General features: G+C 49.9%; 3 protein-coding genes across 7 annotated transcripts; 1 reads left to right on the forward strand and 2 right to left on the reverse strand.

The window, feature by feature from the left end:
* On the reverse strand, positions 1–12,961 carry NPHP1 (nephrocystin 1). 2 transcript variants are annotated; one of them, XM_059840585.1, is made up of 20 exons: positions 12,475–12,961; positions 11,373–11,437; positions 10,587–10,647; positions 10,047–10,177; positions 9,509–9,710; positions 9,217–9,318; positions 8,686–8,777; positions 8,526–8,565; positions 8,170–8,254; positions 7,491–7,585; positions 7,084–7,212; positions 6,210–6,284; positions 5,832–5,942; positions 4,822–4,904; positions 3,892–3,968; positions 3,517–3,616; positions 3,297–3,409; positions 1,964–2,037; positions 1,819–1,863; positions 1–415 (listed from the first exon to the last, which is right to left on the reverse strand). In XM_059840585.1, exons 1-20 carry the CDS (start codon positions 12,565–12,567, stop codon positions 137–139), a joined length of 2,052 nt encoding a protein of 683 aa, XP_059696568.1. In that variant the 5' UTR covers positions 12,568–12,961; the 3' UTR covers positions 1–136. The 2 variants fall into 2 exon arrangements, with proteins under 2 accessions (XP_059696568.1, XP_059696569.1); XM_059840586.1 differs by lacking the exon at positions 12,475–12,961 and adding an exon at positions 11,606–11,752.
* LOC132324459 (two pore calcium channel protein 1-like) lies at positions 411–24,909 on the forward strand. Of its 4 annotated transcripts, XM_059840583.1 has the most exons (22): positions 411–1,352; positions 1,859–1,954; positions 2,840–2,977; positions 4,542–4,725; positions 13,393–13,475; positions 14,027–14,141; positions 15,226–15,354; positions 15,556–15,672; positions 16,370–16,488; positions 16,620–16,721; positions 17,332–17,458; positions 18,344–18,545; positions 19,260–19,404; positions 20,466–20,651; positions 20,913–20,977; positions 21,256–21,343; positions 21,575–21,644; positions 22,184–22,403; positions 22,511–22,601; positions 23,252–23,365; positions 23,756–23,874; positions 24,428–24,909. In XM_059840583.1, the coding sequence occupies exons 4-22, from the start codon at positions 4,663–4,665 to the stop codon at positions 24,571–24,573; spliced, it is 2,301 nt and encodes a 766-aa protein (XP_059696566.1). In that variant the 5' UTR covers positions 411–1,352; positions 1,859–1,954; positions 2,840–2,977; positions 4,542–4,662; the 3' UTR covers positions 24,574–24,909. The 4 variants fall into 4 exon arrangements, 3 of the variants coding, with proteins under 3 accessions (XP_059696566.1, XP_059696564.1, XP_059696567.1); XR_009485628.1 differs by lacking the exons at positions 411–1,352; positions 24,428–24,909 and adding an exon at positions 21,728–21,767 and having other exon boundaries at positions 1,814–1,954; XM_059840581.1 differs by lacking the exon at positions 411–1,352 and having other exon boundaries at positions 1,814–1,954.
* MTLN (mitoregulin) lies at positions 12,300–13,152 on the reverse strand. Its single transcript, XM_059840597.1, has one exon. The coding sequence runs from the start codon at positions 13,135–13,137 to the stop codon at positions 12,961–12,963; it is 177 nt and encodes a 58-aa protein (XP_059696580.1). The 5' UTR covers positions 13,138–13,152; the 3' UTR covers positions 12,300–12,960.
* Positions 24,910–25,180: the final 271 nt, after the last annotated feature.

Below are 25,180 nucleotides of genomic sequence, written 5' to 3' on the forward strand. Positions count from 1 at the left end.
TAAACAGATAAAATAATTTTAATCTCTCTCAAAATCTTAATTGTGCTAAAATATCCATTACAATTCAGCTCCTACACAATCTCTTTGGTAATAACTTAATTTTATTGTTACTATGTCCTTAGAGAGCCTGAGCTTTTCATTCTCCAGGATTGTTTTCCCTCACTTCTCCTAAGAAATCATAGGCCAGCTCTGAGATGTCAAAGGCTCTGTGGGTGTTTTCTGATGACAGCAGATACTCCAGGGCACCGTCCTTCTCCTGGCTCCTTTTCAGGAAGTCCTGGATCACCTTCCAGCGAGACAATTCCACCTCTTCCTCAGCCCATCTGTAGCTGGGGAGGGACGTGGAGCGGAGCAGAGGGAACACAGAGTCGTGGTACACCAGGACAAACGCAGACTTCAGGAATTCTTGATCTCTCTGCAGAGAAGAGTGTTTGAAAATACCGCACTGCAAACACATGGTGTTGCCAAGCACTTTTCCAAAGTATTGTACATGGGAAAAAACCCAAACACCTCACTCCCAGTTTCTAGGAAAACAGTGGGAGGGATCTGATCTTCCTAAACACGCATCCATTATCTCAGATAAGCCTCCAGCATATCCACAAACCTGAACTCTGCCAGCCTTCCCACAAACTCCAGGCACTGAGAGCCCTTTGCTGTGGGGTATTTATATTTCTTAAAAGCAGTGCCACATCCTCCCTGCCCTGGAAACCCAAACTCCTCTCATCTCCCTGCTGTCCTAGGCGGAGCGTGGCTCTGATCCCACTCCTTGGAGCCACAGCTGATGCTGCCCCTGGGCACTGCTGTCCCACTCTTTGTGCATGGTGTGACCTGTGTGCTCCCCTGTGAAGATCAGTCTGGAAAACCTACAGACAAAGGATCAGCCTGGTCAATTATCAAACACATGGGAAAGATCCAAGTCCAGAGTGTCCCAGCCCCAGGAGCGCTGTGCCTGGCAGGGAGCGTTTCACAGCTCAGCCTCACGGAACCACACGAGGGGTGAGCCTTCAGCAGGCAGCAATCCTCCCCTGGGAGTGGCACATGCCAGTCAGGTAGAACTGGATGGTTCTGGGATCCCAGGGAGTTGCCAATTCCGTGAGCAGACCTGCTCTGCTTTTGGATGAATGGCCCTGAAAAAGCCGCTCTGACTCAGCGGGTGTTTGTTCTGCGGAAACGGGGAGCCATCCTTGTGCATCAATTCAGGAGCATGCACAGGAATTAAATATCCCACTGCTGCTTCCAGGAAATCCAGCAATAGAGGCAATGGCTTTCTCATTCAGTTCCTGCAGCTGCTGTCTGTCCAGGGGACAGGATGTAGGACAAGTGAGGCTCTGGGTGAGCCTGGGGACAACCAGGTAAATTCTCCAGCTGTCTCTGTGCCAAAACATGGATTACAACTCTCTGGGGTAGGGAGATCTCAGGAATTTAGGGGGCCTTTACCCCTGGGAGGACTGAAGCTCAGAGTTTGGAGGAGGGAAGATGATTTCGTGGGCATACACAGGCCCTTTTTGTATCCATGGAAAGCTTTTACCAGCTGACTGTTGGAAGCACATCATGACAGGGAGCCACTGGGTACCAACCTGTAACAGGTTCCCTCCTAACAACACTGGAATAAAAAGTTACAAGCTAATTTCATTTTCCTCCTGCTCCTGGTTTACTGTTATAAATCTGGGTGAGAAATGTTAAGAACTGCATTTGCATATCTCTATTTTCTAAACAGATGTATGGTGAGAGGAAAAGCTAAGCAGCAATTGCACTGGCAGGGAGCAGATAGTTGGAATTACCCTGAATATATGGAAAGAAAAGCCTGTAGTTTGTTACCTTCTCAATTCTCTTCAATGTTCTTTCTTTCTCTGCCCAGGCACTCTAAAATGAAATGAAAAATCAGAGCAAGGCTGGAGAACTTTTTTCCCAGGACAAAAAAAAAGCCCAAATTTTGCCTGGAAATCCTGACAAGGTAACATACCCGAAGTGCATCCATCAGGTCTGGCTGATCCAGGAGTTGAGGGAAAGTTGCTAGAACAGGATTACAGATTAAGTCTGAAACAGAAAACAAACACACTCAAGGCTAAGGAAGAATCAGTTTTCAAAGTATTGGCACATCCAGGTATTCAGCACATCCCCTTCTGTCAGATAATTCCAAAGGGAAAATGAGCTGTGGCAGTTCTCCAGAGCAGGGAAGGTAGGAGAACTCCCTGAAATCTGTTCTGACTGAAGCCAATTCTCAGTGGCTGAGAGACAGTTAAACCAGGAGAGGGGACACACAAACCCCAGTGTTGTTTATTGGGAACACCAGCAAACATGAGCCCTTCCTGATTCACCTGCCTGAGGTGTTTTCCCTCATTTCTGCACCTGCCTTTTTTATACACAGCTGCAATTGTGCTGCTTGGTTTGGATGTTATGGATAAACACACTTGGGTTCTACCTCAGCCTGGTGTGGCATTTTAGGAGAACCAGGCACCAAATGCACAGTGAATTTTCCCAGTGGAGCACATATCCCACAGCACTGGTGTCCTGGTGCTTTTTGGGTCACTTCCATGAGAAATCACTCTGCTCCTGTGATTATTTTAATTAATGAGATTGTGGATAAGATTCCAAGTGACGGAGAGCTAGATTTTGGCCAAAGTGTTTTCTTTATCATGTGATTTCAAATATTGAATGTAGACTTGTCCCTTCACCTTGAAGCTGATGGTAAGTTTGGTAAACATGAAGGATTTACTAATGCCCAAACCTTTCGGGGAAGAGAGCCAGGACTGATGACTTCTGGGAAGGAGAACAGACATTTCCAGTTGTCTGTTCCTAAAATAATGGTGGATTTTGAAATAACAGAAATCTTCTTTAGTTGCACAGCTACCAGAACAACTCCTGGGACAAAGTCTTGAATGACTTCACATGAAGTCTGAATCCAGAGAGATGCAATTTAATTCCAGGAGAGGTCATCAGCCTGATCTACTGTCCTAAATTATGCAGATCAAATCAGGTAAGTGTGGCAGTTCTCACCTATATAAATTCATATGTACTACAGTTAAGAAATGTAAATTTTCCTTATTTCAAGTTGGTTTTAAAATGGAGAAGGCTATGAACTATCATTAGTTCTGTTGAATAATCAGGGCAAGACACTGAGTTCTAAATCCAGAATTCTCCAACTTCTGTCTCTCCCTACTGTCAGTAAGTAAATAATAATTAAAAACTAAAAATAAAGAGGATAACATAGCCTGAGTGCCAAAAACATCTCTTACCAAGGGGAGACCTGGCAAGAGTCATTCCCTGGATGAAGCTGATCTTCCTCCAGTGCTTACCTGTGCTTTGCATGCTCATCCTGTCCTTCAGGAGGGCATCTCCAAGGATTTGCCGATAAAACACCAGGAGATGGATGTAGCACATGCCCCCAACTAATGTTTCAGGGAGAAAACTGTTGGGAAAATAAGGGACAGCAGTTGAGGTGCTCATTGCAAACACTGCAGATTTCTCTAGGCTATCTGGAATACTTTTTCATTTTATGGAAACACAAGGACTCACTTCAGGATGTCTTTTGAGTGCACACTCGGTGACTTCACTTTCACCAGAAGCACAGGCTGCTTCCTGAGGCTCATAAGCTGCTGAAAAACCCCAGAGCCTGCTGCAGGAATAGACAGCCCAGATTCACACAGTCAGTTTGAAACAACAGTAACAATTATATCACAAAAATGGGCATTTCAGTGGGTTGAGAACTCTTTCGAGTTTAGTTAGCCTGGTAGCACCCAGCTCCCCACAGCCAAGGCAAAAGCAGATAAATAATGAAATGCATGCAAAAATAGAACAGACAAACCCAAACCAGACTGTGGGGACTGTTGTGAAGGAGATGCAGCATTAATCACATCATTATGTTTACATTATATTGAAAAGAAACCACACCTCTCCTCGATACTGATGGGTCAACCTCAACGCCTCTCTCATAGGGAGTTCCACCACTCAGGACCAGCTCATGCATCCTGTCAGTAAAGATAAATTTGAAGCCCATATGATATTGGGAATTCAACTATTTTTGGAATTTAATTGTACTGGGAGGTCAATTATATTAAAAGCCATTAACAGCATTCTTTCTTTTCCACAGTCCAAATATTTTTCTTGTATGGAATTTAGCAATTGTTTCACTACAATGGTTCTGGGGAATCACCAACAATTAAAATCTTTCATATTTAAAATTTGTTAAAGAATAATGTAACCCCAGTTCTGCCAAGAGTAAGTCACTGTTGAAAAAAGCATGAAATTTAATCTGTAATACCATGCTTCCTTAATGAAAGAGTAGAACAATATTTAAAAAACAAGACTTAGAAGAGATTGAGTTCTAGAACAGTAGAGGTGTCCTGTGGGTATTTTTTTTGAGCTGTAACCCAGATAAATTCAGAATACATATACACAGTATATATATATATATGTCTACCAATATTTGGCAAAAACCAAGTCTTGAAAGTCTGAGCTACAATGAATTATTTCTGTCAATAAACAGAAAGTTTTCCTACATTTAATAACATAAAAACATACACACTTCATTATTCTTTCAGATGACTGGACCCACTAATCATAAATCAAAATTTACACTCCAAGAGCAGTGAGAGATTCATTCACAACAACCTGACTCCAGGTTGGGAACCAGTCTCCCAGTTTTCACCTGGGAAAGGGATAATGCAGCAAAGAAGAGCCAGAATCCCAAAGGACTGGGCTGGATGCCCCCTGCCCCAGCAGTGTGTAAGTATGAAAAATGAGCTTTACTCTCAGCCTCAAACAGATTTGTATTCATCTGTGTGTAAATACTGGGAGAGCAGGAAAAGGCAAAACACCCACTTGGAAGGAATAGGAATCCCACTGGAAGTGAAAAGCTTCAGAAAGGCCCAGCCACAGCTCAGCTCTCCTCTTTCACCTGTTGACTAGAAAAAAAAGAGAAATGGAAATTATTTGAGCAGCTGACCCAGAGTGAGTGGCTGAACCACAATTAGTAACAGTATCCACATGAAAACTGTTGTAGTTATCCTCTTTTCCCTTGTGTGTTCAAAAATCACAATCTGCCTTCTCTGAGGATCGATTTCTGGCTTTACCATCTATTGTCTTACTACCTGTTGTGCTTTCCAGCAGCATATCCCAGATGGACAGGCTCTATCTGTGTAAACTGGAGCTGGAAACCACTGTCCATGCTGCTGAAACAGTTAAAATTTTAGTTTTCCAACCGTACAGGACATTAGTCTGAAATAAATCACAGAGATGGAAAACTGCAGGAGTGAAGGGAGAACTAGTCCATTGTGATCCCATGGCATCTTTGGCACAAGTTATTTCAGTGTTGGTACAGGGACACTCATGTCCATGAGTCAGAGGGATTTTTATTCTCTAATTAGGGATATTCTCCCATTAGAGAATCCCAGAATGGTTTGGGTTGGAAGGGATTTTAAGGATCATCTTGTTTCACTCCTTGTCATGGGCAGGGACATCTTCCACTATCCCAGGTTGCTCCAAGCCCTGCCCAACCTGGCCTTGGACACTTCCAGGGATCAAGAGGCAGCCACAGCTTCTCTAGGCAGCCTGTGCCAGAGCCTTCCCACCCTCACAGAGAATTCCTTCCCAATATCCCATCTATCCCTGCCCTCTGATAGTGGGAAGTCATTCCCCCTTATCCTATCACACCATGAGCTTGTGAAAAGTCTCTCTCCATCTCTCCTGTAGGCTCCTTCCAGATAATCCTATTCTCTAATCCTGTTCTCTCATAAAATATATTCTCTAGTCCAATTCTCTAACTGGGAACAGCTGGTTCCCTTTATAAACCTGCCCTTGGAGCAATTTCCACTGCACCTCCCCACACTCACATTGCACTTGTACGTGATGCCAAGCTCAAACAAGATCCCAATGTCTGAAGACAAGGAGCTGGATCTGACAAAACAGTCACCATCAAGCAAGCTGGGTAAGATGCCCATCACCTGATACAGAGAGAGGGAGGAGAAAAGAAAAGTTAATATACATATAAAAAAAAAAAATCTTGATTTTTAAAGGCCATCAAGCACATCCCTCACTCAACACAAGATCTCAGACCCAATCCCACTGCATATAAAAATGAGGAAAGAACCAATTCCAGTCAAAACCTTCTCCCCTTATTGTCTTTCCATGGAGCACAGCTGTGCCACCAAGGAACACTTCAGTGACACTGAAGGAAAAAGCTGTAAACAGCCAGGGGCTGTGTCACCTACCCTTGGAGAAAAGGTCCAAGTTTGAGGATTTTTAGGCAGCCACGTGGCTCTCACTGTGTGAATGTTACTCAGCACCTAAAGTGGGGAAAAAAGCTAAGGTCAGTTTTTCTGGAAAGCCCCTTTCAGAAAATGCAGGGTTATCCTGGGTGGATCCAACACTGCACACAACCAAGACAACTGGAAGAAAACTGCTGGATAATCAGGGTTATGTTTTTACCAAAAGCTGCTCTGCACACACACAAAGAACAGAGGCACATGGAGGGATCTGCCCCTGACCCAGCTGCTCCCAGGCCCATCCCAGGGGACAGATCAGCCCAGGAAACACTCATTGCCAGGAACACAAAGGAGCCAGGAGGCACAATGGCAGGTGGGGGACCCGAAAATAGGGACTCAGAGAAATGGAGCTCCCACCCCAGCCCCTCCCAGGGCCACCCAGCACAGCCCAGAGCCCCAGGGGCTGGGTGTGACCATCACCCTGAGTCAGGAGCAGCTCCCTGGCTCACCTCACACTGCTCCGGGGCGTTTTGGGGCTGCACCTGATTTACCAGAGAGGAAAGCAGAGGGGGAGAAACCAAAGGCAGAAAAAGGGAGGGGTCCAAGTGCCTTGTGGAGTACCTTGGGTGGGGAGCAGGGCTGAGTGTGCTTGCCTGGCCATGCCCAATGCCCATCAATGCAGTCTGGCCTGTTTTGGCATTCAGTTCTGCCCTTCTGGGCGAGTGGGCTCAAACCTGACTCATCTGAGCATAAATTAAGCAGCTTGGGAGGCAGGGTGTGTGTGTCTCTGAGTGACATGGAGAGGAAGCAGAACCTGAAGGATGCTGGAAGCTCCAAACCTCCTGCAGTCCCTTTTTTGGGAAGCAGACACTTTCCTTACCCGGCTGCCATCGAAGAGGCAGAGCCGGACGTGCCGGCTGAGGACTCGCACGCCGCTTCCAGGGAGAGGGATCATCTTGCAGCTGCATAAAGTGACAATCAGGGACACTCTGGTGGGTCTAGGGTGGATCTGAAACACAGCAGAAGGAGGATTAAGCCTACAGGCCCCTCTGCACGTGGTCTCATCTTGTGTTTATGGACTGAGGTCATTCTCCAACCCCAAACCCAGTGCAGAGGTAGCAGCAGGGTTTCTTCACAAGCCTTTAGCTCTGCCCCAGGGATGTTTTAGGGGGACAGACAGAAGGTCCCAGCAGACAAAATATTTGCACCAGAAATGGTGCAAATTAAGACATAATCACCAGCCAAAAGGCAAATAAAGTTTGTGTCCCCCTTAGCAGCAATACTCACAGTATTTCTCTCAGAGTTCCACACCAAGTCTTTGAAAGCCAGCTGGGATGGAGTCAGCTTGGGCTGCAAATAGTAACTTGCTCGAAACTCTTCACCTACAACAAGAGTAAATTTAAAAACTCTTCATTTATCAAATTATCTTTATTGTGCCAAAAAGGACAACGCCCAAAATTCATGTCCAGTTGAATATTTGACTAAACAAAACCATGGAATTATCTGCCATGAGCACTGTTTACCATTTGTGAGTGTTCTGATGTACTTCATCTCAAAAACACAATAACTTAATTTTAAAAGAGATTAAACAGCTTTAAACAGAAAGACTAACAAAGTATGAGATATCTTAATATATTTGGTGAAGAGACTAGAAAAGACCTTTTCCTAGAAAAAGGGAAGATTAAAATAAAACAAAACAAAACAAAAACATCATTTCCAGCAAAGTCAACAGGAACAAACTTCCAAAGAGAAAACTCTTTGAAATCATGAGGAAATTTGTCAAGATTTCACATTGATAAATTAAAATTTATGGGAAAAAAATCTTTTATACATTTTTTATGGGTCAAATCTAGCCAGTTAGCCAATAAATTAAAATTGAGCAGTATGGATTGGGGTCCAACAGGCTGGTGACAGGATGAGAAAGCCACCACAGAGACCTGAGAATCCTGCCAGGTGAGATCCCTACCTTCCTCCAAGAGCTGGAACAGCATGGATGGGCGGAACCCTGCAGGAACTGCCCCTGTGGTGGTCAGTACTTCCACGGTGTCATTCTAGGAAAAACAAAGGGAAAAGGATGTTACTGGTCCTGCTATTTAACAGCAAATTTCATCCTGATTTACAGCTCTGTTCAGAACCAGAACTTGAGGCATCAACCACCTCTTCTGAAGCATTTTTGTGGCATTTCTTGCTACCAAAACCACAGATGTTAATGAAGAAAAATGGTCTTTGATATGAGGCACAGTGTTTGGGAAAAGGCACAGCTTTTCTACAAAATAATGAGGATTATGGCAGGTGAAGCTGGCCTGTGAGAGGGGCACCTACCTCTGCAATGGCTCGGACAGCACTCCAGTGGGAATCTGTTCTGGAAGAAAATAGAGGGATTTATAGTAAATCCTCACGTGAACAAAAAATTAGCCACTAAATATTGCTCTGTTTCCAAACAGCAGCAGCTTCACAACCATATCTGAGGCATTCCATTTACCTTTTTTTAATTTCAGTTCCATCTGCTGTTTCATCCACCACTTCTATGTGTTCTTCTGACTCCTCCTGGCTTTCTTCTTCTTCCTTAGGAACCTGGAATTCACATGTAAAATGGCAAAAGGCTTGATTTCTTCCTAGTTCTGTTCTTTAAAATGCCTTCTCCAACCACAGCCCATATTAACGTAAGTTTAGAATAAATTAAGTAAGTTTAGAAAAGGAGATTTTCTTCCTGTGATACAGAAAATTGTTTACATAGACTCCAATTTCACATGAATTATTAAAACCCCAAATCAATCCACAGCAGCTTGGAGTCGTCAGAGTAGACCTTTAAGTGACAAAGATTCTGACTTTGATATTCAAGAAACTTCTCTGCCACAACTTCCCAAGGCACAGAAATGCTGCTTTTGATGGATATCTCAGCCTCATGGACAAAAACATGGAGTTATTTCCAAACAACACCTGGCATTGTGACCAGATCATTAATTAGAGATCATTAATCTGGATGAAAGGGAGGAGGTTGCAGCACACCCACCGCAAGGTAGGTCCTGGGAACGAGGCCTCTCTCCCCCTTGGAATTTTCAGCTACCCACCAGCCATCCTCCTTCTTGTCATGTATGAGCAGGATTTCACCTTTCTTTGGCATTGGAGGAAGAGACAGAGACAAAAAAAAAAAAAAAAACAAGTAAATATTTAAATGAAAAAGGACCTAACTCCAATTTCTCCCCAAATCCCACAGCTGGCTGAATCCCAAAAGCACAGGATTCCATTATAGTTACTGCTTAACTCAGAGTGATCTGCAGTAAAAGCCCTTTAGAGATATTTACCACAAATGTGAGATCCCCTTCCTGCTGGTCATCAAAGTTCCCAACAGCAACACATTCTCTAACATTTGGATCATCCAACAACTTCTCCTCATCTTCTTCTTCTTCTTCTTCAGTGTCTTCCTCCTCACTTTCTTCATCTTCACTCTCCTCTGCTTCTTCATTTCCCTCTTGTGCATGAGGGCCTTTCTGGTGCTCCTCACCCCTACCCAAAACAAATCAAACTATTTTTTAGTTTCACTCCCACCAAACTCTCTGAAATGTTGTCAAGCCTCTGCAAGGACATTACTCAGATACAGCATTTCCATTCCTCTGTTTTGCTCTCTATCCTGAAGAAATTCCTCCAAACCTTATATTCCAGCCATTATCCAGCACCCCGAGAAAATCCCAGCAAGTCATAAATGACTTCTCTCCGGAGCACTTCTATTTTCATCCTTCTGTTATTTTTCAGCTAATCAAGAGGGTGAGATAATGATTTTTCAAGGTCCATTCCAGCCACCCTTTAAAAAACCAGCTGCATTTGTATCTTTAAGCTACTCACCCTGGATAACTCTTTGTCACATTGTCCTGATCCAAGACGAGTTTCTGCAGCTGCTGGGAGAGTCTTTGCAAGAGCTTTTCTTCCTCTTCCTTCCTCTGGCTGTAATTCCCCACCGGCGCAGGCTCGTCAGCCTGACAGAGAACCCAACAAATGCCCCAAAGAATCAAAGTTCCCCAATAAATTGCTCCAAGAATCAAAGTCCCTCTATAAATTAAGTTTTCCAGACATGCCTTACAAGTTTTCCCCTTCCTGGGCTGCTGTCACTCCCTCTTTAGTGACAATTTTCTTACCCTTTCACTCTGCCAAGGTAAAATTCTCTGTTAAGTTTTGACCTGGGACTGGGACAAAATCAAGCATTAACTTGAGTTTTAAATTATATAAATGGATACAAAAAATATAAATTGGAGAGATGACAAGCAGGGATTGTGCAGTGCTGGGCACTGCTCTTGTCCTGAGGCATCTAAAATGGAACACTGATTTTCTTTAAACACTTTCCATGGTGAATTTTGGAGAAAACCACAAATTAATCTCCATACTTACTTTTTTCAAAGCACGGAGAGCGTTTGTATTCTCCTCCACCAATTCCTTCAGCTGTGTACATCTGCATTGAGAGCAAGACAGGAAGATGGTATTTTCTTAAAATTCTGACCCAAACCACACCTGCTGGCTGAAAGGTGTCATTTTAGGTGCTGTCCCTTCAGGTTGAGAATCCCAAGCCCAAACAGCAGCATTTGCCAGAATCCCAGAATAGCTGGGACTGGAATGGACCTCTGGAGCTCATCCAGTCCAACCCCACTGCTCAGGCAGGATCACCCAGAGCAGGTGACACAGGAATGCATCCAGGTGGGTTTGGGATGTCTCCAGAGAGGGACACTCCACACCCTCCCTGGGCAGCTCTTCCAGCTCTCTGCCATCCTCATGTTGAAGTGGATTTGTGTTTTAATTTATGGCCATTGCTCCTCATCCTGTTGCTGGGATCACTGGAAAGAGCCTGGCACCATCCCCTTGGCACCTGCCTTGGAGATATTTATATGGATTGGTGAGATCCCCCATCAGCCTTCCGTTCTCCAGACCGTCCTCAGCCCCAGAGGGCTGGGAAAGAGCCAGCCTGGACAACAGGAGAGGGGAGGGCAGGGAGAAAGCTGTACGATCGGGAGAGAAAAGGCATGGAGAGAGCGAACACCGCTGAGGGTACCAGAGGGGAGGGTGGGGGCAGCGCCCGGGGCGCCGGGATGGAGGGGTGGGGCTCGGGATGGGGGTCGGGAGGGCGCTCGGGATGGGGTTCGAGGGATGGGGTTCGAGGGATGGGGGTCGGGATCCCCTCACCTCAGCCGAAGGGCCTCCCGCTGCCCGGGGGCTGCGGCCGCGCTCTCCGCCCGCAGCGCCTCCACCTGCAACAGGGGAAGGGGCGGTCAGGGCCGGGGGGGCGAGACACCGGTATGGCACCGGCACCGGCTCCGGCCCCGGTACATCCCCGGTACATCCCCGGGACCGGCCCCGGTACATCCCCGCTGCAGCCCCGGTACAACCCGGGTATATCCCCGGTGCAGCCCCGGTACCTGCGCCCGCAGCTCCCGGCTCCGGCGCTGCACCCGCTGCAGCGGCCCCCGCGCCCGCCGCTCCGACATCGTCACCGGGCAACGGGACAGCCCCGGCGCCGCCGGATGACGGGCCCGGGGCGGGGCCGGCAGCGCTCCGTGCCCCACGGCCGGCCCCGGCAGCCCCGAGCTCAGAAAGATCCCTCGCAGCCCCAAGAGAGCCGGCGGCGCCTATCTGGGGACAAACGATGGCGTTTTGTGATCCCAGCCACGGAATCACAGAATAGGCGGGGTTGGAAGGCACCTCTGGAGACCACCCAGTCTGATGGCAGGATCGTTAAGTTTGGGAAGGAGGTCCAAGATCAAGACCAAGCCTTAAGGGGTTCTGGACAGTGCTTTTTCTCCCCCACGGATCTGAGAACTCCATAATACCTCTGAAAAGCAGCTGCCTGCAATGAATCCCCCAGCGCTCCTTCTCCCGGCATTCTCTAGCAATAGGAAGAAGGAATTTGCTACAGCTACCTTTACAATTCCTTATCCAAAGTGCCAGGAGGAATTCTTACTCCTTTATTTCACTTCATTCGCCCAGCCAACGCATGAGCTCTTTCATCACTTAATTGTCCCCGTGCACACCCATAACGGGACTTGTTACATGTGCCCATAAGGCACGTTTTCACATTTATTCCAGAAATAAACACCTAGGAGCACCACGCGATGACTTTTGCTAGTTTATTGTGTTGGCAGCGCTTCCTGGCAAGGGCAGAGCAGCAGGCTTAGAGCTGGGCAAGTGCAGACAACCCTTTGAGACATGGAAATCCGAGAATCATGGAATCGCTGAGCTTAGAAAAGACCTCCGAGATCATCGAGTGCAACCCGTGACCGATCCCCACCTTGTCACCCAGCCCAGAGCACTGAGCGCCACGGCCAGTTGTTCCTTGGACACCTCCAGGGTCGGGGACTCCAAACCTCTCTGAGCAGTCCATTCCAGGCTTGGGATCGCTGCTTGCATACCCTCAGTTCTTTCTTGGGTTAGTCTGACACAGTTTGGGATCTTGCTTTGCGAAGGGAGGAAGAGAAGTCCTGCTATTCTATGGATGCTGTCCTCTCTGGCAGGACAGCTATTCCACGGATGATGTCCTTCCTGCTATTCCATGGATGCTGTCCTTCCCCAGAAGCCCTGCCATTCCACGGATGCTGTCTTTCCCGCTATTCCACGGATGCTGTCCAGCCGGCAGCCCTACCATCCCAGGGATGCTGTCCTTCCCCAGCAGCGCTTCACCCGTTCCCAGCCGCTCAGGCAGCGCCCACCGGAGCTCCGGATGAGCCGAATCCACCGGAGGAGCAGCCCGGAGCCCGCTGCCAGGCCATGCCGGCGCTCAGGCCGCTTCCAGCTTCTCCTGCGCGGCGGCGAGGCGGCGCTGGAGGTATCGCTGCCGCCAGCGCAGGAAGCGGCGGCGCGCCCGGCCCGCCTGCCAGCCCACCACCACCCCGGCGGCGAAGGCGGCCAGCAGCGCCCAGCGCACCACCCGCGGCCGCAGCGCCTCCAGCACCATCCCGGCCCCGCTGCGAGCCCGAGCCCCGGCCCGGCACCGCCTCCCGCTTCCGCCGCCGCGGGGGCGGGACCGGCCCCGTTAAAGGCGGCGGGGCCGGGGAGGCGCCGCGTTCGCCCGCGCCATGGCCGAGGCGGCAGCGCAGGTAGCGCCGAGCCCTGCGGCTCCCCGAGGCACCCTCGCCCCCTCCTCCCTCCCCTCAGTGACTCCGCGGAGTTCCCCCGCAGCTCCTCACACGCTGTCTTGTGTTTTCGCCAGGATCTCCTGCTGGCAGCGGCGTTTGTCTCCGATGCGCAGTACAACAGGAATATTCCTTTTAAGACCTCTCCGGAGGCCGTCAGGTAAGGAGGGATGCGCCCCCCGCCCCGACCACACCTGTGGAGAGCCACCCGCGTCCGTGGCCAAACAGCAACAGCCAGGAAAAGTCTGGGGTGCTAAGAGGGGTGGGTGCGGGGGGTGCCAAAAACTGGACTTCAGCTGAAATGCTTAAAACGGGGCTCAGCGCATCTGGGTGTTGAGGATGGGAAATGGCATTAACAAGCTGTGGTTTGCTGGAGGGGAGAAAATAAAACTATCATAAAGTCTTCCAAGCCTCTGGGGCAAAGAAGAGTGTGGGAGGTTTGGTCAGCCCTCAGCTGTGTGGAAGGTGCTGGTGTGGCAGAACTGATATTTTTTGTTGACTATAATAAATATTCTGTTATTTAACCCTGCTCTGAAAGGCAGTATAGCATCCATCAGCTCTAATACTGATTTGGAAACACATTGCCAAACTCCTTGCTGGCAGAAATGCTTGTTTGGGACAGCAAGTGCTGTTCTTCCAGTACAGGTTTGGTGATGCCCTGGGGATGTGCCCTGTAGCCTTTATTTATGGTGTTGTGCCTTCTTCCCCCAGGCTTTATCACCTCTACAACCACTGGATGATGCGAACAGCCACCTACTTCTTCATCTTCCTCAACCTGTCCCTTGCCCTGTTTGAGGAACCTGCTGTGTATCCGCTCCCCTTCCTGGTGAGTTTGTGGTGTAGGAGCAGCGAATGCAGCTGCTAGAGCCAGCAAGGGCTTCTTGTTTCAGCGTGATTGTCAGAGGTGCCAAGAGACAGAGGATGGTGATGTTTTTGTGGTATCTTTGATCCTCTGCTCTGGTGAGACCCCTCCTGGAGTCCTGCTCTAGGTCAGGACCAGCACAGGAAGGACATGGAAAGTTGGAGTGAGTCCAGAGGAGGTCACCAAGTTGATCGGAGGGGTGGAACAGCTCTGCTGTGAGGAAAAGGCTGAGATAATTCGGGTTGTTCAGCCTAGAGAAGCTTCAGAGTGACCTAATTGGCTCTTCCAGTACTTGAAATGCCAACAAGAAAGATGGAGAAAGACTATTTCCAAGGGCCTGGAGTGCCAGGACAAGGGGGAATGGCTTCCCACTGCAAGAGGGCAGGATTAGATGGGAGACTGGAAATAGATTGGAAATCAATTGTCCCCTGTGAGGGTGGTGAAGCCCTGGCACAGGTTTGCCAGAGAAGCTTTGGCTGCCCCATCCCTGGAAGTGTTCCAGGCCAGGTTGGACAGGGCTTGGAGCAACCTGGGGTAGTGGAAGGTGTCCCTGCCCATGGCAAGGTGTGGAATAGGATCATCTTTATGGTCCCCTTCAACCCAAGTGATTCTGTGAGTTTATAATTCTGTGATCTGTTTGAAATGGGGACAAAAAAGGCACAGGAGCTGGTCAGGGACTGCAGGAGCCATTGTGGCCACCAGCAACGGCCCATATGACTGTGGTCCAAGTCCTGTTGCTGTTCCCCATCTCAGAGACCAATTCCAGCCTTCTCTGGACTCAAGTCCAGTCCTCATGCATGAAAGTAGAAGCCAAGTTTTACTTTAGGCCAGACTTTTCTGCAGCCTTTATATTTGTCCCGCACCAATGCGATTGTGAAAGATGTACTCCTTGAATCCTAAGCAAACACAGACTTGCTGGCTTTAACCTGCCTGTAGCAGGGAATTCTGCAAAAGGAAGCCTGAAAATATTGCTCTGCCTGTTTTTAATTGTGCAAAAAGGAATATTGCTGCTCCTGGTTGTGCTGGCTGAGCCCTGCTCTCTCTGCAGGCCACGTCAGTGCTGGAGGTGTTGTGCCTTCTGGTGTTCCTCGGCCGGCTGACACACTTTGCCAAAGTCACTCTGCACAACGTGTTCTGGAAGGACACCAAGAACATCTGCATCATGGTGGCAGTCCTGGTGAGTTGGGCCCAGGGGAGGTGGGTTTTTTCCCCCTCATGTTGCTTTCCTGGGATCCCAGGCCTGGCATACACGAGCCATGGCCAAAACAACCAGATCTCACAAACCTGTCATGTGTCACCTCTCCTCTATCAACAAACACTTCACTGTCTAGACTCATTCCAGCATTACTTCTGGGAGCTTTCCTTCTTTCTCCCACAGGTATCCCTGGCAGACCTGGCCATATATGGGGTCCTCAGGCTGTATGGTGTGAGGAGCATCCGGTGGTCAAGGATTGCGAGGCCCATCTTCCTCATCAACTTCGCAGAGAGTCGCCAGGTAAAGAAGAGGTCTGGTGGGATGCCCAGGGTCCTGGTTTTTTCAGACAGCCTGCTTTTTTCCACAATCCAGGGGATGTAGCAGAAAGGTTTTGTGGCAGAATTTAGGATCCTGTGAGAGAAGGTTTGTTTCAGAAGTGGCCTGAAGTAATAATTTGAGGTGGGCAAAAGGGTGGATTCACACAGTACCACAGGAAAAAAAGCCGTGTTTCCCTCTGAGTCAGGGACCAGGTTACTGATTTCTGGAAGTCTCCTGGGTAAACAAGTGTTACGGTGTTGTCAAGCCTGTAGTCCAGATTTGGACTCTGATTCCTCTCAGCATGGAGAGATCTTTGTCCTGCTGCCCAAGACTGGTCTGGTCCTGACTTACAAATGAATAAACTGCCATGTGGAGGCCTGGGGGAGGGAGCAGCTCAACATTTGGGCTCAGAGCCTGTGTTTTGTGGCCTGGAGCGATGGATTTCTGTCCCTGACTGGTTCCCTGCAGCAAGAACATCTCAGCAGTGCCCTGGGGCCCTCTGTCCCTTGGCTCCTGAGCTCACTGTGATGTGTAGCTGAGACCTTTCCTTCTAGGGTCCCCCTGAAGAACAAGGAGGAAAGGCCTGGGACTCTTGCACCCCAGTTAGGGGTTTGATCCAGGGATGGTGAGGGGAAGAAGGGGTGCCAGGTTGCCTCTGAACATTCCCTTGTCCCGGCAGATCCGGAGGGCGTTCCGCAGCATCCGCAACACGCTGCCGGAGATCACCTACGTCTTCCTGCTCTTCATGTTCAGCCTCCTCATGTTCTCCCTCATGGCCTTGAAGCTGTTTGGAGAGAGGTGTGGGTACTTCCTTTGCTCCTGGGATACTCTGGGCACACTCCAAGCAATTCCTAGGGAATACCAGCACCGCTCCTGTTGTGGGACATGTGATCCCAGTGCTTAACTCCAGGCTCTCCCGTTCCTCCCAGGAATCTCCAGACAGCAGAAGGCTTGCCCTACTTCAGAAACTACCTGGAGATTGTGTTTGACCTCTACGTGCTGGTGACCGCAGCAAACAGCCCGGATGTCATGTATGGATGTCACGTGTAGATGATCACATCTCTTTCTCTCACAGTGCTCTCTGTGCAGCCTCTGATTTGCACAGCAGAGTTAAAATTCTGTGGGTGTTGGGCTTTTCATCCCTATCTCTTCTGGGTTCCAATTGTAGTTTGTGCTGGGAAGGTGCTGTCAGGAGTAGGACAGGGAGGAAGGCTCGGTCATCCATGTGCTGGAAATATCTTCTGCACAACTGCAATGGTACAGTGACCCTGGGAATTTAAACTGAGAAATAAAACGGTGCTCATCCTAGAGCAAGTGGAAAAGCAGATGTGAGTGCAGCAAGGGTCTGAGGCCAAAAAATAGCATCTGGCTGAGGCATTGCCTCATGTCTGCTCTTAAATTTGGCTGCACTGGCAGAGATTTAATCTCTGTGCTGTCTTCTGCACCCCTTCAGTCAGGGCCTGACAAACCAGCAGAAGAAGGTATTCTCTAAGTGAACTAATGCAGTTTTTAGCTCTTACCTGACAAGTTTGATCTGGTAGTCCAAAACAGCCCTTGGTAGGAAATCCACGTGGTAGTCTGTTTTCTCCTGGGCTCACTTTTGTCAGTGTGGCAAGCAGCAATCCCTCTCCCCTCCTCTAGGATGCCAGCGTTTGACTTCAGCTCCTGGTACGCCCTGTTCTTCATCGCCTTCGTCATCGTCAACACCTACATCTTCATGTCTCTCTTCCTGGCTGTGGTCTACAACAACTACAAAAAACACCTGAAGGTAATGCCTGGAGGGGCTTGTGACCAGTGGCTTCCTGCTGTTCTCTGTCAGGAACCTCTTGGAAAGCTTTGAGAAGGGGAAAGAGCTTCTTGCCTTTGGTGTCCTGCAAACAACAGGCACAGACCTACTTCAAATATCATGGGGTTGTGGGGAGTTCTGCTGTTGGCATTGAATGAAATATTCCGTGGTGTTTCCCACAGATAAGAAGTCCATTCTGCATTATCTTGGAGGCTTAGTTCTAGCTCAGGAATGCTGTCTCCATGCAGGGAACTGTCTTTGCACAGCATCTTTGCATCTTGCTCTGAGGGCAAGGGAACTGGAAACGGGAGGTCTGAGTAGATCAGAATTTTTGTTCTACCCAAACTGGGTAGGGGCAGTTTGGGACTTGTGATCAAAGGAGGAGAGCTGGAAATTCCAGGGTGCTCCCATGAGGGGGTTGGATCTTTGTCAGGAAGCAGAGTGCTAGATGTCCCTCTGCTCACAGTCATGTGCAGAAGAGGATCCCCACCCCTGCTCTCAGCAGGATTCACTTGTGGATGGGAAGCATGTGTGGACACATCCTCTTTGCTTCTGTGGCCATGCAGATCCCGTGATCTTTGTCGCCTCCTTCCTGTCTGACACTACCCTTTGTCTTTCCTTCCGGTTTTTCAGTGCTGTCCCAGCATCCAGCAATCTGTTGATCCTTCCAGAGCTCAGTGTGGAGACCCCACAGCCGCCTGTTAAACACCAATTCTCACCCCCTTCCCACACTAACTGTGCTGTGTTTTGTGTCCAGTGCCATTCCCCTGGGTCTCTTCTTGCATCTCTGTGCTGTGCAAATGAGTTGATTTGTTAGAGAAGGGGGGAGGGCGCCTGGAGCCGCCTGACTCCCAGCGCTCTCTCCAGAACGAGATCTGTAAACTCGCCTACATGAAGCGCCGCAAGATGATCGAGGCCTTCAACCTGCTGAAGGAAGAGGAGGGAGAGCAGTTCGTGGTTCGGGAAGCCCGCTGGAAGCAGCTGGTCAAGCTGGTGGCTCCTGACACCAGCAATTCCCACCGGGAGCTGCTGCTCCGCATCTCGGATGATGAGCAGAAAGGGTTTGTAGGTGAGCAGTGGGGACTGGGAGGAGCCAGGACCCTGATCCTTCCAGGGGTTTGGCACTGGGATTTTTGATCTGTCCCCAGAGGGACTCAGAATCACAGTCATTGAGGTTGGGAAAGACTCTACCTCTTGGGTAAAGTCCAACCTGTGTCTGTTCCCCCCAGAGCACTGAGTGCCATTTCCAGTCGTTCCTTGAGCACCTCCAGGAATGGGGTTTCCAGGCCCCTCTTCCTGTTTCCCTCCAGATTCCTGCAGTCCCAAAAGGTTGTTGTTGCTGCCTGTGCTATAGCCCATGTCCTACACACTGTGAGTGGGCCTTCATGGCCATTTGGTGTCAGGCTAAGCTCTCCATGGCATGTGGGCCCTCCTGCTGTCAGCAGAGGACATGGAAAGCCTCCCTTGTTATCAGATGCAGTGTGGCTCCCCACACAGTCCTCTGGAGCAGGAATATCCAGAGAGATGGGTCACTCTCCTTGTTCTGAATCCTTCTGTGGTGGCTGTTGGCCCATGGTTCAAGCCACTTCCCCAGGAATGGGGTGGAGAAGCTGCTTGAATTCCAAGTTCAGCCTGTTGTGGTGGGTACCACTCTGGGATTGGCTTTGCTGGGAGCAGAGACCGAGGAGCCCGGATGGCTGCAGCTCCTGTGGGCTCGGATGTGCGTTTAGCAGGCACGGTTTGTTTGCCATGAGATCAGGCTGACACCGACACTCTGCTGCAGACAAGAAGTCCTTCGTGCAGCTGGCAGACCTGCTCAACATCCAGGTGGTGACGCTGAAGATCCGCAGGCACCCCCTGGCACGCTGGGTGCCGGCGCTCTACGGATCCGCGCCCAGCCGGCTCCTGCGCGGCCTCGTGAGGCACAGGTGAGCTCTGACAGGGCACAGGTGAGCTCTGACAGGGCCCAGGGCTCTCCTGGCTGTGCTGCTGGGGAGGAGAAACCCTCAGGGCTCTGCTGCTGCTCCTGGCCTGCCTTGGTCAGTGTGGAGGAACCAGCTGTGGCTGTGGGTGCGGCCCCGCTGCCTGAGCTGGGTTTTGCTGACATCAGGCTCTGCTTTGTGTCCTGCCATGCACTTAGATCTGCTCCTAGCTCAGCAGTCTCTGCTGCAGAGCTGTGTCCTGCTGCCTCATCAGCCCTGGGAGTTCTGGAGTTCTCTAGAGCTCTCTTTCACCCCTGAGCCTTCCCAGGATCCCAAAATTGCTGAGGTTGTAGGGAACATCTAGGGATGGGCTAGTGGAACCCCCTGCTCCAAGCAAGGTCAGCCACAGTAGGGTACTCAGGGCTGTCCTAGCTGGGTCTAGAGTATCCCCAAAGGATGGAGGCTCCATAACCTCTCTGCAACCCCTTCCAGTGCTTGGTCACCCTCAGTTAAAAAAAAAACCCAAGCAACTTCTTTGTTTAAGTGGAAATTCCTGAATTTCAACTTGTGCCCCTTGCCTCTTGTGCTTCCACTGGATATCACTGAGAAGAGTCTGGCTCCATCTTCCCTGCACCTTCCCATCAGGTATTTATGCACAGGAGCTGCTCCTCACCCTTCTCCCTGTCAGGCTGGACCACCCCAGCTCTCCCAACACATCACATTGCAGTGTTCTGTCATTCTGTCAGTTCTGTGACCTTTGATGTGCTGGTTTTGTGTGTTCAGGCCTCTCTGGTACTGGGCAGCCCAGCTGACCCTGGTTCCTCCCTCAGCACCTCCAAGTGTGGCTGAGTAGGTGGGGAAGAATCACTTCCCTGGACCTGTTAGCCAAATTCTGTGTTGGACTTCAAGAGCAAAACTAAACTCTTCAGTGACTCCCCCCAGCTCTCAGCTTTGAGGAGAGCTGATGGGTAAAGAATTTTTGGGAGAGGAGGCAAAGAGCTTCTGAAATAACTGTGTGACTTTGACTTTCTTGGGAGCTGCAGACTGATCTCTCTTGGTTCTTGCAGGGCTTTTGTTTGGACTTATGATGCCATCATCCTGATAAATGCTGTCTTCATTGCTCTGGATGAGGAAAGCCCCTACATTTCCTATGCAGAGTGGGTGTTCCTTGCTCTGTACATCATCGAGATCCTCCTGAAGGTCTACACTTATGAACCCAGGGAGTTTTTTGGCAAAACCCAGTTCTGGAACTGGTGAGTGGGCTGGAAGTTTGTGTGGAGTGTGGTGAGTGCTGTGTTCAGCTCCTCAAGCACTGAAAGGCTCCGAACTCCCGTGCCAGGGTGTGTGGAAGGTGAATCAGATGTTGTTGTGACAAAGCTCTCCCACGTGCCCATAGCCTGAGCTGGCCCAGGGCTGCCTGGCCCTGATGTGAGGAGCAGCAGTCACTTCTTGTTTAAACCCCACTCCTGTCCCTGTCCCCCAAAAACTAACAGCAGTGCCTTCCCTCGTGCCAGGTTTGATACTCTCATCATCTTTGCTGCCCTGACTGCAACGATTCTCAATGCCACCCTCAAGTCCAGTAAGTGCAGCTTGAGCAGCCTGCATGCCTTGGGAATCTTGGTGTCCTCCCCAGCCTTCTGCCAGCACCTCAGGCTTGAGAGGCTTTGTGACCAGACAAGGAATTTCTAAGAACTAACCCAGTCTTCTTCTTTTTCTTTGGTTTTTTGTTTTTTTTTTTTTTTTTTAGCTCCCTGTCATAGTGTTTAACAAGGACACAATCGTAACAAATGAAAGAATTTTATCTAAACACCTCCCTGCTTTGTTTTCATAATAAAAACATCTTTGTTCTTTTTTCAGCCATGAAGTACAACAGCCAGCAGATCCTGGACATTGTGTTCATCCTGAGAGTCCTCAGGCTGACCCGGATTGTTGACAGCATTCAGAGGTGGGCAGGAAAGTGGGCTGGGAGGTGGTTTTGGGGGAGGGGTGGTCTGTGCCAGAGGAGGTGCTCTGTGTGCCCACACGGACCATGGCCACGCCACAAAGCTTCCCAAGGCCTTGTCCCAGCCTGCCTGGGATGAGCCCAGTGGCTGCAGCCTCTCTGGAGGCTTTCTCTGGGGACGTGGGGAGCATGGGTGGCCCGGGTGTGACAATGACCAGCGTGGGCTCCCTGCAGGTTCCAGGTGATCATGAACACCCTGATAAACATCGTCCCGACCATGCTGACTTTTGGTGGGCTCACTCTGGTAAGAAATCCCAGTGTGTTGGCTGAAAGCACTCCAGTTTCACCGAAGTGTGTCATAAATCTCACGCTCATGCTGTTTCCAAGGGGATAAATACAATTCCCTGGATGGCAGGCCCCTGGAACTGTAAGTACCCGTTTGAGTCGTGGCCATTGTGCAAGCAAAGGGCTGCATTCCTGCTTTTTCCTGGATCGGGACATCCTCCTTGGATCCATGGGGTGTTCTGGCAGCCTGGGCTTTGCATCATAAGGAATCAAATCATGGTTTGGGCAAGAGGCTGAATGAGAAACCTGGATTTCAAATGATTTCCTAAAATGAGCTGCTGTTGTGATTTGGGAATATTTCCTATCCGTGTATTTGTAGTTCTTGGCTAATTATTCCTGCTTGGTGATTGCTGTTGGGTGGCTTGGGGCTCTTGGAGTCTGTGCTGCCCTCCAGCCCCTTGCTGTGCCTGTGGAAACTGGAAAACCTGCTGGGGTGCTGAGCTTGCCCTGGGGCTTGCAGCTTGCTGGAGAAGCAGGTGATGGGGTTTCTCTTCCCAGGTTGTGTATTGTGTGTTTGCTATCGTTGGCATGGAGTTATTCCACGGGAAAATCCAGTACTTCCCAGCCAACTCAAATGCTCCTCACGCCCTGGAGTGTGGGAATCCAGCTCTCAAGGATTCCCTGTTTGCCCGTGGGAAGTACTGCAAGAACAACTTCAACAACTTCGCCTCGTCCTTCATCGTCCTCATGGAGCTCACTGTGGTCAACCAGTGGCACGATATCCTTGGTGGGGCACATTCCCAGCTGGATCCTTGGGACATTTCCTGGGTTTCTGGTTCCTCCCTCAGCTCCTCCTTTCCTCTTTTCCCTTAACTCCCGCTCCACTCTTTGCCAATGGATTTGCCAACGTGACAGCTCAGCCTGCCAAGCTCTACTTCATCGCCTTCCACATTGTGATGGTGATAATCATTGTCAAGTACGTTTTTGGGGTGATTTCCTCTGCTTTGGTTGGAAAAGGGGATCTGCCCCTGTCAGGGCACTGCTGGTGGGTGCTGGGCTCACCCACTGGAGACAGGTGGGACGTGTCTAGAGGGATCTGCTGCATTCTTGTCCCCACTGCGTGGTGGTGTTCGCAGGGGTCCCGGGACGAGGGAGGAGACGAGAATCTTGACTCCATGTTCCAGAAGGCTGATTTATTATTTTATTATATATATTACATTAAAAGAAAATTATATATTGAAACTACACTAAAGAGTAAAAGAAAGGACTTCATCAGAAGGCTAGCAAGGAAAGGAATGGAATGATAAAACAAGCTGGTGACTCTCAGAGTCTGAGCCAGCTCACTGTGATTGGCCATTAATTAGAAACAACCAGCATGGACCAAAGATGCACCTGTTGCATTCCACAGCAGCAGATAACCATTGTTTTTCTTTTCCTCTGAGGCTTCTCAGGAGAAAAGTCCTGGCAAAGGGATTTTTCAGAAAATATCATGGCAACACCACTGGGTGCTGCTCTGACCTGGAGGGGATGGAGCACTTTCCCTGGAGGGGAATGAGCCTGGGTACGCTGGGACAGTCAGTGCCAGGGAGGAAATGCTGTCTCAGTTCTGCTCGTTGTTTCTTTCAGCATCTTTGTGTCCTTCATCCTGGAAGCTTTCTTTGTGGAGTACTCCCTGGAGAAGAGTGAAGTGGAAACTGCCATCGAGCAGAAAATCAAGGAGCTGGGAATGGGAGTTCAAGAGTAAGCCCCCAAATGTACCCAGGCTGGATGTGGCCAGTTTGGCACCTCTGATGAGGGAAAACCACCCTCTGTGTCGGGATGTGAGCTGACATTCTCCTTCCTTGGCACAAAGTTCTGGCTCATCTTCCTGAATAATGGAGATTCCTCTTCCCTCTCTTTGAAGTTCTGGCTCCTCTGCTGGCTCCGGTGCCAGTAGAAGGCCACTGGTGTTGGCTTTGCTGCCTCCTGTGGCTCTTCCAGCTGGGAATTCCAGCCCAGAGGACAAGAAAGATGCTGGAAAATAACCCCATGGGTGGTGCTTGTCCTGCCGCACTGAGAACCCATCACTGCCGGGCTCCCAGGGTGGGATGTGAGCCCTTCCCAGGGTAATTCCTGGCCCTTGCTGTGCAGGGATGAGCTCCAGCATGAGCAGCTCCTTGACAACATGGAGAGTGCAGAGCACGAGCTGGAGGGGGAAGGTGGAGCCAAGCCACAGAGCAAAGGGCTGGTCTTCAAAATTGCCTCCAAACGTAAGTGTGACCCTCCAGGGCATCCAGGCCCAGGGCTCCCAGCTGTTCCTGGGGAAGCTCCCAATCCCTGCAGCTCCCTTGGGGCTATAAAAGCAGCTAAACCCCGCCTGGAAACTTTGGCACAGCTGTGGACATGTGATATTTGTTGTTTGTTTTTACTTCTGTAGCATCTTCTCCTCTCCCACCTCAGCCCTTCTGTGTTCCTTGTCTTCAGTAGCCTCCCTCTGGAGACACTGCCCTGCTGGCCAAGGTCCTGTTTTCCTTTCTCCTTCCTCTGTGGACTTTGCATTCCTGCTGCCTGGGATCCTTTCTTCTGGCTCGGTGACTGCTTCCCTCCTTCTCCTGGCTTTCCTGCTGCACTTCAGCTTTCCACTGTGTGGGAACAGAAGGGCTCAAAATCCCAAATAATGCCCTTACCTTCAAGAAGGGCTCGGAGTACTGAAAGTGGATGGGATGGAACAGAGGGAGTGTAATTTGGGGGATTTTCTTGCCTGTTTTAAGGTATCCAGAGGAGCACATCTGGTGCTCATAGGGCATTTTCTTGTCCCCCCAGGATACAGAACAGTGGATGCTCTGCTCCAGCGCATGTTCGAGGCAGAGATACCCCTGGAGGATGAAGGCCCTTCCTTTGAAGAGATCCTGAACTTGTCCCCCACCTCGGCTGTTCCCAGGAGCCCGAGTTCCGAGAGTGCAGCCTGAGGGGGGAGGATCAGGGAATGGAGCTCATTCCCGGCTGTCCAGGTGCTCCCTGGCTGCTCCCATGCGTGGGGCCCGGGTGACACGGTGGGAACAAACAGCTCTGTCCTGTAAAGGAGCTTTATCTCATGTAAAGTCTCATATAAACCTCTGGAATACGGGCAGGAGTCAGAGTCTCCGGCCGTGCCCGGGCTGGGACGGGGCCGCGGGCAGTATGTTATGGAATAACTCCTTCTTGTAACTGGAATTGTATTGCAGCACTTTTATATGCAGCTCTGGAGCGCTGTACGCTGAATGAAGCAGCTCTTTAGCACAATAAATTCAGCAGTTTGGAAAAAGGATGGAATATCTCCGAGTTAATGAGGGGAGAGGGTTGTGGCTGCTCCATGATAACGTGCGGGGCTTGGAGGTGGAAATGAGGAGGGGGGAGAGGAGTGGGGGCAGCTCCTCGCTCCCAGGACTCTGCCCGGCCTTTCCCTTTTCCCAATTCCTCCTTTATTCCCTCATTTCCCTCGGGCCGGGCCCCGGGGCGCCGTCCAGCGGCCGCGGCGGGAACTGCACCCGCGGAGGGCGGTGTTTCCTGTGTGATTGATGGGGCCAGCCACCAATG

Source organism: Haemorhous mexicanus, chromosome 3 (genome assembly GCF_027477595.1).
Source record: "Haemorhous mexicanus isolate bHaeMex1 chromosome 3, bHaeMex1.pri, whole genome shotgun sequence".
In the NCBI taxonomy this organism is placed as follows: Eukaryota; Metazoa; Chordata; class Aves; order Passeriformes; family Fringillidae; genus Haemorhous; species Haemorhous mexicanus.

Excerpts from the sequence above, each read along its gene's own strand:
- LOC132324459 (XM_059840583.1), top strand. The coding sequence starts at position 4,663 with ATGCAGCAAAGAAGAGCCAGAATCCCAAAGGACTGGGCTGGATGCCCC. Across the intron at positions 15,673-16,369 it reads ACTTCGCAGAGAGTCGCCAG|ATCCGGAGGGCGTTCCGCAG; the intron begins GTAAAGAAGAGG and ends TTGTCCCGGCAG. Across the intron at positions 21,344-21,574 it reads ATTGTTGACAGCATTCAGAG|GTTCCAGGTGATCATGAACA; the intron begins GTGGGCAGGAAA and ends GGCTCCCTGCAG.
- MTLN (XM_059840597.1), bottom strand. The coding sequence starts at position 13,137 with ATGGTGCTGGAGGCGCTGCGGCCGCGGGTGGTGCGCTGGGCGCTGCTG.
- NPHP1 (XM_059840585.1), bottom strand. The coding sequence starts at position 12,567 with ATGGACTGCTCAGAGAGGTTTGGAGTCCCCGACCCTGGAGGTGTCCAA. Across the intron at positions 10,648-11,372 it reads CGGGAGGCCCTTCGGCTGAG|ATGTACACAGCTGAAGGAAT; the intron begins GTGAGGGGATCC and ends CTCTCAATGCAG. Across the intron at positions 4,905-5,831 it reads GCATCACGTACAAGTGCAAT|TCAACAGGTGAAAGAGGAGA; the intron begins GTGAGTGTGGGG and ends TTTTTTTTCTAG.